General features: G+C 39.8%; 1 protein-coding gene across 1 annotated transcript in view; it reads right to left on the bottom strand.

Moving 5' to 3' along the window:
• Nucleotides 1–2,640: 2,640 nt before the first annotated feature.
• LOC137371938 (DNA replication licensing factor MCM6-like) overlaps nucleotides 2,641–13,394 on the bottom strand; it is a 31,190-nt gene continuing 20,436 nt past the window's right edge. The window contains exons 13-17 of the mRNA XM_068035040.1: nucleotides 13,120–13,281; nucleotides 12,223–12,361; nucleotides 10,894–11,049; nucleotides 7,834–7,973; nucleotides 2,641–4,175 (exon numbers count right to left, since the gene is read on the bottom strand). Of these exons, the coding sequence (XP_067891141.1) occupies nucleotides 4,056–4,175; nucleotides 7,834–7,973; nucleotides 10,894–11,049; nucleotides 12,223–12,361; nucleotides 13,120–13,281 (717 nt within the window). The 3' untranslated portion in view covers nucleotides 2,641–4,055. The remainder of the gene's footprint in view (nucleotides 4,176–7,833; nucleotides 7,974–10,893; nucleotides 11,050–12,222; nucleotides 12,362–13,119; nucleotides 13,282–13,394) is intronic.

Below are 13,394 nucleotides of genomic sequence, written 5' to 3'. Positions count from 1 at the left end.
TACCAACTAGGACAAGGGCAGCAAGCACATGGGAACATCTGCAAGTTTCCCTCCAAGCCACAAACCATTCTAACTTGCCATTTCTTCACTGTCACTGGGACAAAATCCTGTAACTCCCTTCCTTTCAGCACTGTTGGTTTACCTACACCACGTGGACTGCAGCAGTTCAAGGTGACTCACCACCACCTTCTCAAGGGCATTTAGGGATGAGCAAAAAATGCTGGCTTAGCCAGCGATGCCCACAAAGAATTTCTAAATCTCCTTCACCTGAACCCTCCCCATTAGTTCACAACCTCTATATATATGAACTTTTGGTAAATGAAGTTAACTTCAGCTGTGTTTCTTACTGGAAAAAATGCTGCCTGTACAGTTTGAGTCAACCAGAATTACTTGGAGACAGACTAATAAACAGATAAAGGGAAAGAAAATAGATATTTAAAGCTATGCAACAAGCTACGATCAAAATACAACAGAAATGTGGGCGGCACAGTGGTTAGTACCGCAGCCTCACAGCTCCAGCAATCCGGGTTCGGTTCTGGGTACTGCCTGTGCGGAGTTTGCAAGTTCTCCCTGTGACTGTGGGTTTCCACTGGGTACTCTGGTTTCCTCCCACAGCCAAAGACTTTCAGATTGATAGGTAAATTGGCCATTATAAATTTCCCCTAGTGTAGGTAGGTGGTAGGAGAATGATGGGGATGTGGTAGGGAATATGGGATTAATGTAGGATTAGTATAAATGGGTGGTTGTTGGTCAACACAGACTTGGTGGGCCGAAGGGCCTGTTTCAGTGCTGTATCTGAAAAGCAGAATGAGTCTCACTGGAAATGTCTGATCTAATGGACCTCAAGGTTATAATGGACTGTTTGTACACATTGTGTTGTACATGTGATCATGATTAATGTACAAACGGCAGTACTGAAAAATGAAATGGCAGGACCAATGGAAACAGTGATACGTATGAACCAACCAAACAGTGCACAAGAGAAGCCACTAGCTACAACAATAAAAGAACAGACCTGGAGAGGTTCAGTACATATATTTGAAGATGACAAAGGGAGAGACAAGAGCAGTCATGAGCACTCTGTGCCACGAAAGCTGAAGAGTAATGGCCATTTGGACTAGGATGTTAAGTTTTGCTTTTAGCCTTAATAAATCATCCTGATATCACAACATTAGCTGTCTCCTTGACCGAATTTTTATTGTCTGGTCCAAGAACCAATTATAAATAAGCTTCCAAATTTTGCACACATTCTTAAGTTTGTAAGATCTGTCCCTTCCTGCCACACTGATCATCATTACACTTATTAATATTGTGCCTTCTCTCTCTTTAAATTATCACATCTTCCCTCACCCCTACTATTTATTTTAAAGCCCTCTCTACCACCCTACTCACTAGGATGCTGGTTCCAGAATGGTTCAGGTGAAGACAGCCTCAATGGTACAGCTCCCACTTTCCTCAGTCCTGCTGTCAGTGCCCAATGAATTGAAACCCATTTCTCCTACACCAATCCTTACCATGTTCAGTCCCATTTTCAACTCCTCAGATACTGAAGCTGTTTGTGCCTGCATGTAGTGAGACCTAGGCAACATTCAGGCTTCACTGATAAGCGGCAAGTAACATTTGTGCTACACAAGTGCCATCTCCAACAGGATAGAGACATTCAACATGCTTGCCATCACTGAATCCCCCACTATCAACATCCTTCAGAGGGTGGGAGGTGCTTACCACTGACCAGAAACTTAATTGAGCCAGCTATATAAATATTATGGCTACAAGAGATCAGAGGCTGGAGGTTCTGCTGTGAGTAACCTACCTCCTGACTCCCCAAAGCCTGTCCACCATCCACAAGTCAGGAGTGTGATCGAATACTCTCCACTTGCCTGGATGAGTGCATTTCCAGCAACACTCAAAAAGCTTGACACCAACCAGCCAGCTTGACCAACACTCCATCCACCACCTTCAACATTAACTCCCTTCACCACTGGTGCATAGTGGCAGCAGTGTGTACCATATACAAGATGCACTACAACAACTTAGCAAGGCTTCTTCAACTTGACCTTCCAAACCTGCGACCTCTACCACCTAGAAGAACAAGGGCAGCAAGCACATGGGAACACTGCCTGCACATTCCCCTCGAAGTCATACATCTTCCTGACTTGGAACTATAATCGCTGTTCCTTTACTGTCGCTGGGTCAGAATCCTGGAACTTCCTTCCTAACACCATGGGCGTACCTATACAATATGGGCTACATCAGTTGAAGAAAGCAGTTCATCGCTACCTTCTCAATGGAAATTAATGCTGGCCTTGCCAACGACACTCACATCCCATGAACAAATAAAAGTACCTGTATAAACTGATGAGTGAAGAAAAATAGTTGAATATGAAAAAAGTGATTTCATTGGCTTCTCTTCTCTTTATTAGAAGTTTCATAGGGTCCTCATCAGTTTTTGTTTAGAGAGGGAACTTCAAAGAATACGATCCAAACAACTTTGCCTCTCCCTCCTTCAGAAACCTGCTGAAAACCCAGTCTTTCTAATCTCTTCTTTCCTGGCTTGGGTTCCATTTTACATGTACTTTTTTTGTGAAACTTCTTGCTCATTTGTTACCTGAAATATTACTCAACAGGTAATAGCAGTGCTATTTAACAAAGATTTGTTTATTAAAAAGCAGGACATATATTTCACATGCAATTTTTTGAAGAATAATGGTGCGTGTTAGATCCAATACTTCTACGTCAGCCTGCAGGATATGCTGGATTTCACTTATGCAATAAATTGCAAAGAGCAACTTCGCTCATCATAAATACTTTCACTCAATTTCAAATCCTTGTCCTGAAACAGATCTCTGGAGAAAAGCTATTAAGTAATAACTGGATCTTTTATGATTTCAATTACACCAAATCTGACAACAGATCATCACCCCATAACAGAATTTACTCCATCAATCATAAACAACTGTTTGTACTGGGTTTACACCTGGTACTATCCAAGTGACCTCCAGTCAGATACAATATTAATTTTTCTAATCTGCACAATAAAAAACGAACATACTTCCTTCTCCTACGAACATATTTTGTAAGCCATATCCTTCTCCTCACTATTCCCACACTTGCAATGCACTTCAGCTAATAGTTAAGATGTATACAAAGGTGCTATTGGGTAAATACCTCACCTCACTCTGCAGCCATCCTAACACGTGTGAGTATGTCTACATTAGAATTAAACAATAAATTGATAGCTAAATAGAAATTGATGTATAGATGGAATCTCAAAGTTATAGGGTGATAGTACTGGGTAAAAATATAATTTCCTTTACATTTTAATTAAGCCATCACATGGTAATTTCAGGACATTTTCTACATGAAATATATTTACAACAATTGCCTTAGATGTGCAGCTAGCTTTGAAGTAGCCTCATGGTTTACTTAAATTTTGCTTGCTCCTTCAAATTTCACCAAAACAAGATCCCATAAAATCTTTCTTACTTTGTTGGCAAGGGATTAAAATACAACTCCTTCTAGGTTGTATCACTTCTAAAACTTCATAATGCAATCCTTGTAATCTAGTTTTGATATAAATGCAAGTTATTCAGTCCTACTATCCAAAATAAAATTTGCTTACATTTTTCACTTCTAAATGAACTTTAAATCAGTAAATCGTAACTGGTAAAATGTAAAAGGCAGTGTCAGGAAAAATGTCTGCATTTTAAACTACTTTATCAACAAAACGTTGTGAATACAAGTTTGAAATACATACTATAATTTCCTTTCACCATTCAATCCAAAATACCACTGGTCTTCAAACCAAACATAAAAGTCCTAAAATCAAGCATTTTTAAAAATGTACAAGGCACCATTAGCTTATCCTCGATTAGCACTTCAATATCTTGTTCAGAGCCAAGGCCCAAAGCAATTCTACACGAATGGAATTAGTTGATATCAAAGCTTGTTTCATGCCTACAGTTTCAAAGTGGTGTGTATTTTATTGATGTTGTTAGAAGTAACTATAGATTCCAAATACAGATTCCAAGTTGATCCAGTGTAATATTTGGCATTTAATCTTCCAAAGCATAATTGGGATTAACTACAAGATAGGGGTCCTGCTCCAAAACTTCATCTCCCTCTCCTTTTCGGCTTTTCAGACCAGTCTGTTTCAATTCAATCAAGATGTGGTCCTATTAAGAAATTCAAACACAAATTAAGATTCCTACAATACAATGATGTAGACTTCTCCTGTTTTGTTTTAAAATCATTCTAAAGATCTGGATGATGCACCGTCCTTTCAAACCAATGCTTGAATGCAACCCAGCCTGGTGGGATAAATCCCCTCTTTTTAAAAGGTAAAAAAATTTTAAGTTTGAGTAGTCTAAACCAAATTTCTGCACCATGTGGGTCTACAGCACATAACTAACTATAATTCAGTACAAACTGGCAATTTAACCTACAGAAGCCACAATGATGACTAATGTGGAAAATGTAAAAACAAGCATTGTATCTTTAGTCAAGTAATTTAGGCCTTCCATGGCCAAAGTTAAGTGTGCGAATCCCCCAACATAGATATTAACATACACACACCAATTAAAATCAATGTTGGCGATAGCGATGCAGAACGTCATACTTTTCCAGTTTTGACATCCAGGATCAGTACTAGGATAAGAAGCAAAATCAACATCTCCTCCTATTGTACTCCACCTCAAAAGAACATCTCAAGCTATTTATATGATTGATCAGTTTTCTATAGCTTCATATTTATGGACCGAATTAATTGTCTCTATAATTTTCAACACCATATTGCAATACTAATGCTGGTAAATAAAGAGCAGATCAAATTACTATTTTATACAGCATTTATGCCAAGTGATTTGAACACTCAGAATTTGGTCCCACACTGCTGTCTTTTTTTCTTTATTCTTTCATGGAATGTGGACATCTCTGGCAAGAACAACAATTATTGCTCATCCATAATTGCCCTTGACAACTGAGTGGCTTGCTAGGCCATTTCAGGTGGCAGTTAAGGGTCAACCACATTGTGTGGGTCTGGAGTCACAAGTAGGCCAGACTTCCTTCCCTAAAGGGCATTAGTGAACCAGATGGGTTTTTACGACAATCGATGAAACTTTCATGGCACGATTAGAGACTAGCTTTCAATTCCATATTTTTATTAATTAGTTGAATTTAAATTCCACCAGCTGCCTTGGTAGGATTTGAACCCATGTCCCCAGGCATCTTGTGGTCTCCCATGATCAGTGATCTTCTGATCAATCTTTTTGCATAGGTTTGTTGGTTGCTATTTATCCACCAAGTTGTGCCTTCAATACACAGAATAGTTGAAGAAAGTGCAAGACAAGATATACTGGTACAAACTGCAACGAGAAACTACATGAGCAACTTACATAAATTGTAGCCCAGAAGCCACAAAATCAAATTCAACTGAGTAATTTGTGCAGGAAGTTCAGTCATAAGCTGCTACTTTCAATTTGGGTAGCAATTGCCATTTGTAGAAACCAGAAATGTTCATGTGATCTGTAATTTGGATTTTTCAGCTTTTACCTCTAATGTAATATTTTCAAAGGCACTTTGGACGTGCTAAGAGTGACATTTCAAATGTTCTTCAAAAAAAAAGACCCATCAACCTACCCAAATAGGAGCTCCAAAAATAAAACATACAAGACTAGAACAGATGATCGTGGAAATACATCACATGTCCACCACCAACTGGGAAGCAAAACACACAGGACTGAAATTTATCAGTGCACCAAATTGCAGCAGTGCGCTCTGATCCCAGTTTTCAGGCGCGAATGCATCGTCGCTGAGCCCCCAGGATATTTCGCACGGGGGCTCATTTAAATAGAGGGGGTGGAGTGACTGCCCCCGATGACGTAGAAGGGACGGCGGCTCTGACCCTGGCAGCAGCGTCCGGCGCAGTGCCATTTTTAAAGGGCTTCAAGCCCTTAGAAGAAACTTTAATTTTAAAGATATATTGTGGTGCATTGTTTGTAAAAATTTAAATAAATGCTGGAGGCCATTTCCCACTCCCTGCAATGTCTGTTTTCTGGGCAATATCAACAAAATGAATTTTATTCCCAACCCGAACTTCCCCCCGCAACCTCGTAACATGTACCCTTCAACCACTTCACACCATCCCCTCAGGCAATACAAAGTGTTTTCCCCGCTACCCACTCCGTACAGAGTTCCGAAGGTGCGGGAGTTATGGCTAGAATATTGGCGTGGGACAGCTGCTAGGACAAAGTAAGTTAATTTGCATCTTTTAAAATTAATTTCAATATTACAATGAAGGCCCCACTGCCAATCGGCAGGGTGTTCCGCAACGAGGCCCCCCCGCCGCTGATAAAATATGGCAGGGCCTTTTAGTGTTGGAGGTCGTGGCCAGCCTCTTCCAGAAGAATTTTCCGGGCCCCCCCTGCCACGACCCCCGACGCTGGAGGGCTCATAAAATTCAGCCCACATTTTCACTTCAGTTGAGTAAGATTCCTTCGAATAGGTGCTTTTCCAACAATTGGTTTGGATTTCAGATTTTCCAGGTTATTTTAATATAGCATATTAGGTTATGAATATATTTGGAAAATAAAGCTGTAATATCCATCCAAAGTACATCTACTGAAGACCCTAGCCTAGTATGTCATTTTAACTCTATCGTTGACATCACGGCCTCAGAGTCAGAAGGTTTTGGGTTAAAGCCCCACACTTCAAAACAGCACTGAAGTAGTGCTGCATTGTTGAATGTGCCATTCTTCGAATAACACATTAAGCAGAGGTTCCACCTGCCTCTTCCAGCACCGCACCACGTCGTGGTGGCGCGCTTTGAACTCGACAGCCTTCTGACATGGAATGCTGCCACTGAGCCTCCGCGATATTTTGCGCAGGCGCTCATTTAAATGGGAGGTGGCAGAGAGGCCCCTGATGACGTAAAGGGGGCGGCTGCTCTGTACCTGGCAATGGCGTCTGACGCCAGCGCGTAGGCACAGTGTCATTGTTAAAGGGCTTCAAGCCCTTAGGATAAATCTGAACTTTTAAAAAGAGCTGTCATTACACATTTAATTTAAAAAAAAAATTAAAAGCTGGAGGCCCTTTCCCAACCCCCACAGTGAATTTTTTTATTGTCTGATATGAATAAAATGTATTTCAGTCCCAATATGAACTCCCCCCGCCCCCAACCACATCAAATTTGTCCTTCAATCCCTTTGCACCACCCCCACAGCCAATAAGAATTGTTTTCCCCACATGCCCACCCCCGCCGCTCTGATTATTTCACTCCTCGCCCCTCCCCACTAGTGTCTCGCCTCGAAATTCCAAATGGAGTTCTGAAGGCGCGCAAGGTGCGGCTGGTGGCTGTAAAATCGGCGTGAGACGGCCGCCAGGACCAGTTAAGTTTATTTGCATTTTTTAAAATTAATTTTAATATTTAAATGAAGGCCCTGCCACCAAGTATTGAGGGGCTGGGGGGGGGGGGGTGGCCGCAGCGGGCCTCCCAGCCACAACCACCCCCTACGTCAAGGGGCTGGTAAGATTCAACTCACCATGTCACTATTTGGCAAAGAGCAAGGAATTGTCCTTGTGTCCTGAACATCCTTCCCTAAGTCTTCACCAGAAACACATCAATTGGTTATTTGCTTCATTTTCTTTGAAAGCATCTTGCTGTGCAGAAAATTATTGCATGTCATAATTATTCATTGAGACATTTTTGAGCAATGATTAAGTGCACGTTCCCATTCTTCCAAAAGTGATATCCTCAAGAAATAAACAGTAATAGATCTTGACCAAACAGGTCAGGCTGTGTGAAAGTATCAGAGTTGAGATACATTTCTTACTTACATAATGAATAAGTCTGTAAATAACTTTCTCAATTAATTTCTTTTTGTTAATTAGTTCTTCTTCTGATTCAATTTCTGATTCAATTTCTTTTAAGTACCAGTTAATGAGTTCACTCTTCTTTGGGGAAGCATCTTCATCTTCTGCAGACAGAATGAGACACACAAATCAGCTTCACAACATACAAACATAAATAATGTTTATTTTCTTATTTAGTCATCTAAGGTGAACTAAAGTCAAAGCATCTTAACACCAAATCTCCCCCACACCACAGCAACTGGCTTTTGAATGACTCAAGAGTTTCTGTCTTCACTAGATAACCTGCAGGACTATTTTCCAAATCGCTGTCCATGAAGTTCAGAACTTGCTGTTACCAGTTTCTAACTAGATTATATCCACTTACCCTGCTGTACTGATTTAACTTGAAACTGTGCTCAGGATTAACCTTTTCTATTCCACTTAGTATCTTACATCACTCAAAATGTTCAAGGTGGAAAAACCAAGCTTTTGTAACCTTTCCTCATAATTCCATCCTCTGATACTAGCAATCAACCACACTGCCCTCCCTTGTACTGCTTTCAGAATCCAAAGTTTACAGTGCTGCTTCCAGAACCTAAAGTTTCACTTGTCTCAGTGGCTAGAACTAAGAAGAGTATTCAAGAAGCAGCTTGACCAGAGTACAATGCATATTCATCATGGTCCCAGACTTAAACTCTACTGATCTGACATTATTGGTCAGCAATCTGCTTGCTTCTCTGTAAATGACTGGACTTAATGAGTGCATTGTCTATGAGAATGCCACTATCTTAGCTAGTTCAATACTATTGATCATGTTCCCCATTTTTCCTTCTAATCTGCAAGTTATTACACTTATTGAACTCCATCTGCCACAGTGCCTGTCAAATTAAATATTATGTAGCTCCAGCTGTGATTTCTCAGTTATTTCACTCAACTGCACCAATTCCTCCATCTTCATTAAGTTTAATTGGCACCTCCTGCAACCTCTCAATTTTTTTTATGCACCAAAATACCCTCTGCTTCAAGCTTTTCACTCGGACCTTTACTGAAGGCTTTTTGGAAGTCTACACACATTACATCATAATATGCAAAGCATGGTCTGTGAGCTCCTTCAACCCAGTGAGAATTTTCACTTCCCCTTTTTGTATACTTTGTGTACTAAGACTTGAGTGGCTTAAGTTCCTGGACGATCAGAAAAGCTGTTTCCTAACCGGTGTATTTAGATCAGAAGTTGCCAAACTTTTCTTTAGTGAGAGCTACTTCTGATAAAGGAAAAATATCACCAGCCACCACCCACCCCCCCGCTCACTCATCATGGTGGTGTCAGTGCGCGTGGTGACATTAGAATGCTTATGCGTCGATTAATGCTGGCAGGATGATGTAGGCGATTGGACTGTGTTATCAGGAGCTTTATGCGAGCTATGCTTATGATTGATGTGTTGGTGACCCCTGATTTAAACCAACCAGGCAGCAGCTTCCAGGCCTCCTAGTTTAAAAAGAGGGTAAAAATGTACAGGACTGCAGCAGACTAGGCAAGTCAGCTAAGCAAAAAGGCAAAAGCAAAATACTGACGACACTGGAAATCTGAGCTAAAAACTGAAAATGCTAGAAATACTGAGACAGAAACAGAGTTAACGTTTCAGGTCGACAACCTACCAGAGCAAAAAAAAAGCCAAGAATCTATGCATTTTTTTTTTTTAAAGGGTGCTAGCTTTTTATTCCATAGCTGGGCTTGCATTTCCTTATATTGAGGTTGGGTTGGGTTTTCAGTATGGGGCCTTGAACTTAATTGGATTTTGGGTTTTGTATAAGGTAGAATAGATTTTTACTGGAATGGTTTACAGCATAGAGGATAAAATTGCATGTACAGGTCTTGGATTTCTCATGCGAGGGAGTCTTGATTTTTAAGTCATTTGTTGCCCACTTAACCATGTCGATCTGGTCTTCTGCTCTGAAAAATAGACAGCCTTTGCACTAGTTATGGAGCTCTTGAATGTACACTTGGAATGTCACCTCTGTTCACTAATTTCCACTAACTGACTCAGATGGTACTTTCTAGATGTTTGTAAAATAGATTTACCATATTTCTCATTTAATATTATACCTCAATGGGAGCTTTTCCTCTTAATTGGCTTCTTTCTATACTTCAAGATTCTCTAATTTTCTTGTTCTCTTAACACCTGATCAATACTTGTTGCCCTTATCTACAGTATTTCAAGGAAGAATTTTTTTTTAAAAAATGGTATGCTGGCCACAAATCAGCAGAGGATTTTTAAAATGTGGTTTAGACAAAGCCTTGGCATGAGTTATATGGATTTGTATTTTACCGCTCTATAAGATTGCTTAATTGCTTGTACATTGAAGGTTGTTTCTAAGCCTTCCTATGTTAAATCAATTCCATTCATTGTGTATTTGTATCCCATTTTTCAACCACCCATGCTAAAATTAGCTAGTTGGTTGCATACCCAATTGCACAACCAATCTAAATCCATTGCTGCTTCTTCAATCTTCACCACTTATGTTGTCACCACAATTACAGCTATTTTATGGCTAATTTTATTATCTAGGTAACTTATGTAAATTAGAAATAACAAAAGTCTAAAACTAACCTGTGTGAGTACTCCACTCAACGCTTCTCTCCAGTGAATGCACGTGTACCATATTTTTATATCATTGCAAATATCAGGTGATTCAAGAACAAGCGTCTGATGCAGCATTTGTTAACCACGACTGGCAGTATAGTCGCTTTTTCTCATACCTATTTCTGCACAGGACTGGTTCCCAATACAAAGGTGAATGGATACTACAACTTCCTAAAAAAACAAGGTTTGTTCTAAGCATGTAGGGCTTTTTCTTAAGTCCTAGAGGACTTCCCTGAATCTATGCGGCATCCATCTTGGGTCAGTTACTTAAGAATCCACCATTTTAGCACAATAGCTGTCAGGACACATTATGTGCCTGATCAAAGATTTGAGCACCATTTTTCCAAACCATTATATTAATATCTTAATTGCATAATGCAGGTTGAGTAATCTGCATTCTTACCTTCTTCTAGTTTCCGGAGATGAATGACAATTAGGTTGGAAATTTTGCGATACTCCACAAAAGACAGTTTCATTGTGGATTTTGGCACTTCTTCCTTGATACGGTCTTCAGAATGGCCATTGACACCATTAATCCCATTTGGAATATCAGAATGTCCTGTCAGAATTACCATTTATTAGAACAACTGAATCCAGTACTATGCTTAATGCATACCAGCTTTCAGCATACAATGATAAATAAAACAAAAGTCACCAGTACTCTGCTGGTGTATCCATTATCTAAACCAATTATTTTGGGTCCAAGCAGCAATTCATCAGGTCTCAGCCAGGGTACAATGTGAGGAAAAGGACTTCAGGTAGTGCCTGTATGAGCATATCTCAGAGATCAACAGTTCTGGTTAGCACATGTCCCACTCAAAACAGCTGATTTAGGGTCCCCAGTGTAAAACAAAAAAAAAAGAGAAAAAGGATTAATCTTTTCTACAAAGAATAAATACCAGCTGTGCTAAAGCAATCAACTGATGTCAAAAGATGTGGCACTTGCAAATTATGTATTTTGGCAAATTTGAATGCGAGGGAAGTTGTAGAACAACTAGTTGGCTACAATTCCACATCCAGATGTCATCTTGAAGCCAACTCAATCCAATCACGATCACCAACATCCCCCACCCTTTCTAGGAAAATAGGTACTATGTGGGCAATAGCTTTGCAGACCACTGTCCCAAACCTCAAAGTTGACTCATCATTATGTGAGCATTTTGGTAGACGCCTATTTTCTTTTGAACACATTTCTTTTAGGAGTGCGCTGAGCAATAGCACTAGGTGCTTTTGATCTTGCTTCAATGTCTGCAAAATTCAAACTAAGGATTTTAAGTTTTTAAGATGAGCCCAAAAACTTCTTTACTATTTAGAATACTTAGCTATTTAACTATTAAGATCCAAGACCAAACCTGGAATTGATTTGTGGTTTTAAGGGGAAATAGTTTAAAGAGGACACAATCCTACACGAACCTGTTACAAAAAGTGGCGAGGTTCTACAGCAGTTTCTGCGAAACACCAGTTTTAGTACACAATTTTGCACAAGCGTGAAAGGACAAACTTTAAAGGGAAAACAGCTACAAATCATTGTTGTATTTAACCTTGCTAAAAGTACAGGGTTAACATTTCAAAAGGCCACATACCATGCTTATATTCTAAAAAAGGTAAAAATGTATGAAACAATAGATTTCTAGAAACTAGGGTGGAGGAAGGAATAACTACACCCACAGTCAGTCTAAAAAAAACTGTAATGAAGTGAAAAATGTATTCATTTCTGATGCAATTACTTTACCATTGATCCCTTCATGGACTTCCTGCTCCATCTCCTCTCCTCCTTCATCATCTTGGTCAAAATTTACATCTGGAGTCTCCACTCTAATGATCGATTTGTTCAGCAATCGGAAAGCTTCCTTGACATGCTTAGGCTGTACCTATAAATCCACAAGTAAAAATATCATACAAGTTCTTTTCTGGTAGGCTTTCTGTTGAAAGTATACAGCATGTAGTAACTGAATCAGCCCCAAGTTCTTTTTCTTAACCACCAAAAATCGATAATGTATCACTATAAACACAGAATAGTCCCTTGTATTCTGGGTTAACAGAGCAAACCATCAGTTTGCAAAATTCTACAAGTCATCCAACATCCACCTGTAGCAGCATATCACTTCCGAATGCAGCATCAGGGAAAGTTTTCCAGGGTCTCAGCTGGATTAAGAGTTCATTTCTCAAAGAACAGACAGTTCAAGGAAAGCATGCTGTGCAGCATTACATCGGCTGATTAAGGCCAGAACAATTGTAGTTCTGCATGAAGTTGAAGGAAAAAGGATTGCTCCGAAAGGAAATGTTCAACAGGGGTACCTTTCCAGCTCTATCAGCATAGCTTTGTAGAGAACTTCAGCCCCTGGCCTAAGTGCTATTTAAAATAGGTCTTTGGGTGAATCAGTCTGTTACTCGTACATTATAACTGAGACAACTCATGGTAGTAGAGCAGGAACACCCATTTAATCTTGGGAATCGCAATTGGAGAACAGAATTGGTGGAAGACATGGATAAGAATGACAGATGTACCTCTTCTGTATGACAAAATAGTGATAACAGAATTGAGTTGCAAAGAAGGGAAAGCAGAGTAAGCAACAATGCACGCTGTTGAAGAGGTTTGTTCTTTTGCTTTAATGAAGTTAATGGTTACCTCATCACAGCAATGCATTCTAGCCATAGATTCAGAAAGTCGAATCATACTCTCCAGCTGACGCACTGTGATTCGCCACGCTGATTTGGTTACTCCAGATCCATCCCTCTGACGGAGTCGCCTGTACTGTTCTACTATGAAGTCTTCAGATTCCTTTGAGATCTAGAAAATTAAACCCTTAGAAGTTATCGATTAAAAATAAGGCTTTTTAACTTATTTAAGAAAACTGCAAAAAAGTCATCGCATTGTCAGGACTAAAAGGACCGAAAAGCAAT

The sequence above is a fragment of the Heterodontus francisci genome, chromosome 7 (genome assembly GCF_036365525.1).
Source record: "Heterodontus francisci isolate sHetFra1 chromosome 7, sHetFra1.hap1, whole genome shotgun sequence".
NCBI lineage: Eukaryota > Metazoa > Chordata > Chondrichthyes > Heterodontiformes > Heterodontidae > Heterodontus > Heterodontus francisci.
The sequence above is the reverse complement of the archived record's forward strand: the minus strand, read 5'-3'. Positions and strand labels throughout refer to the sequence as shown.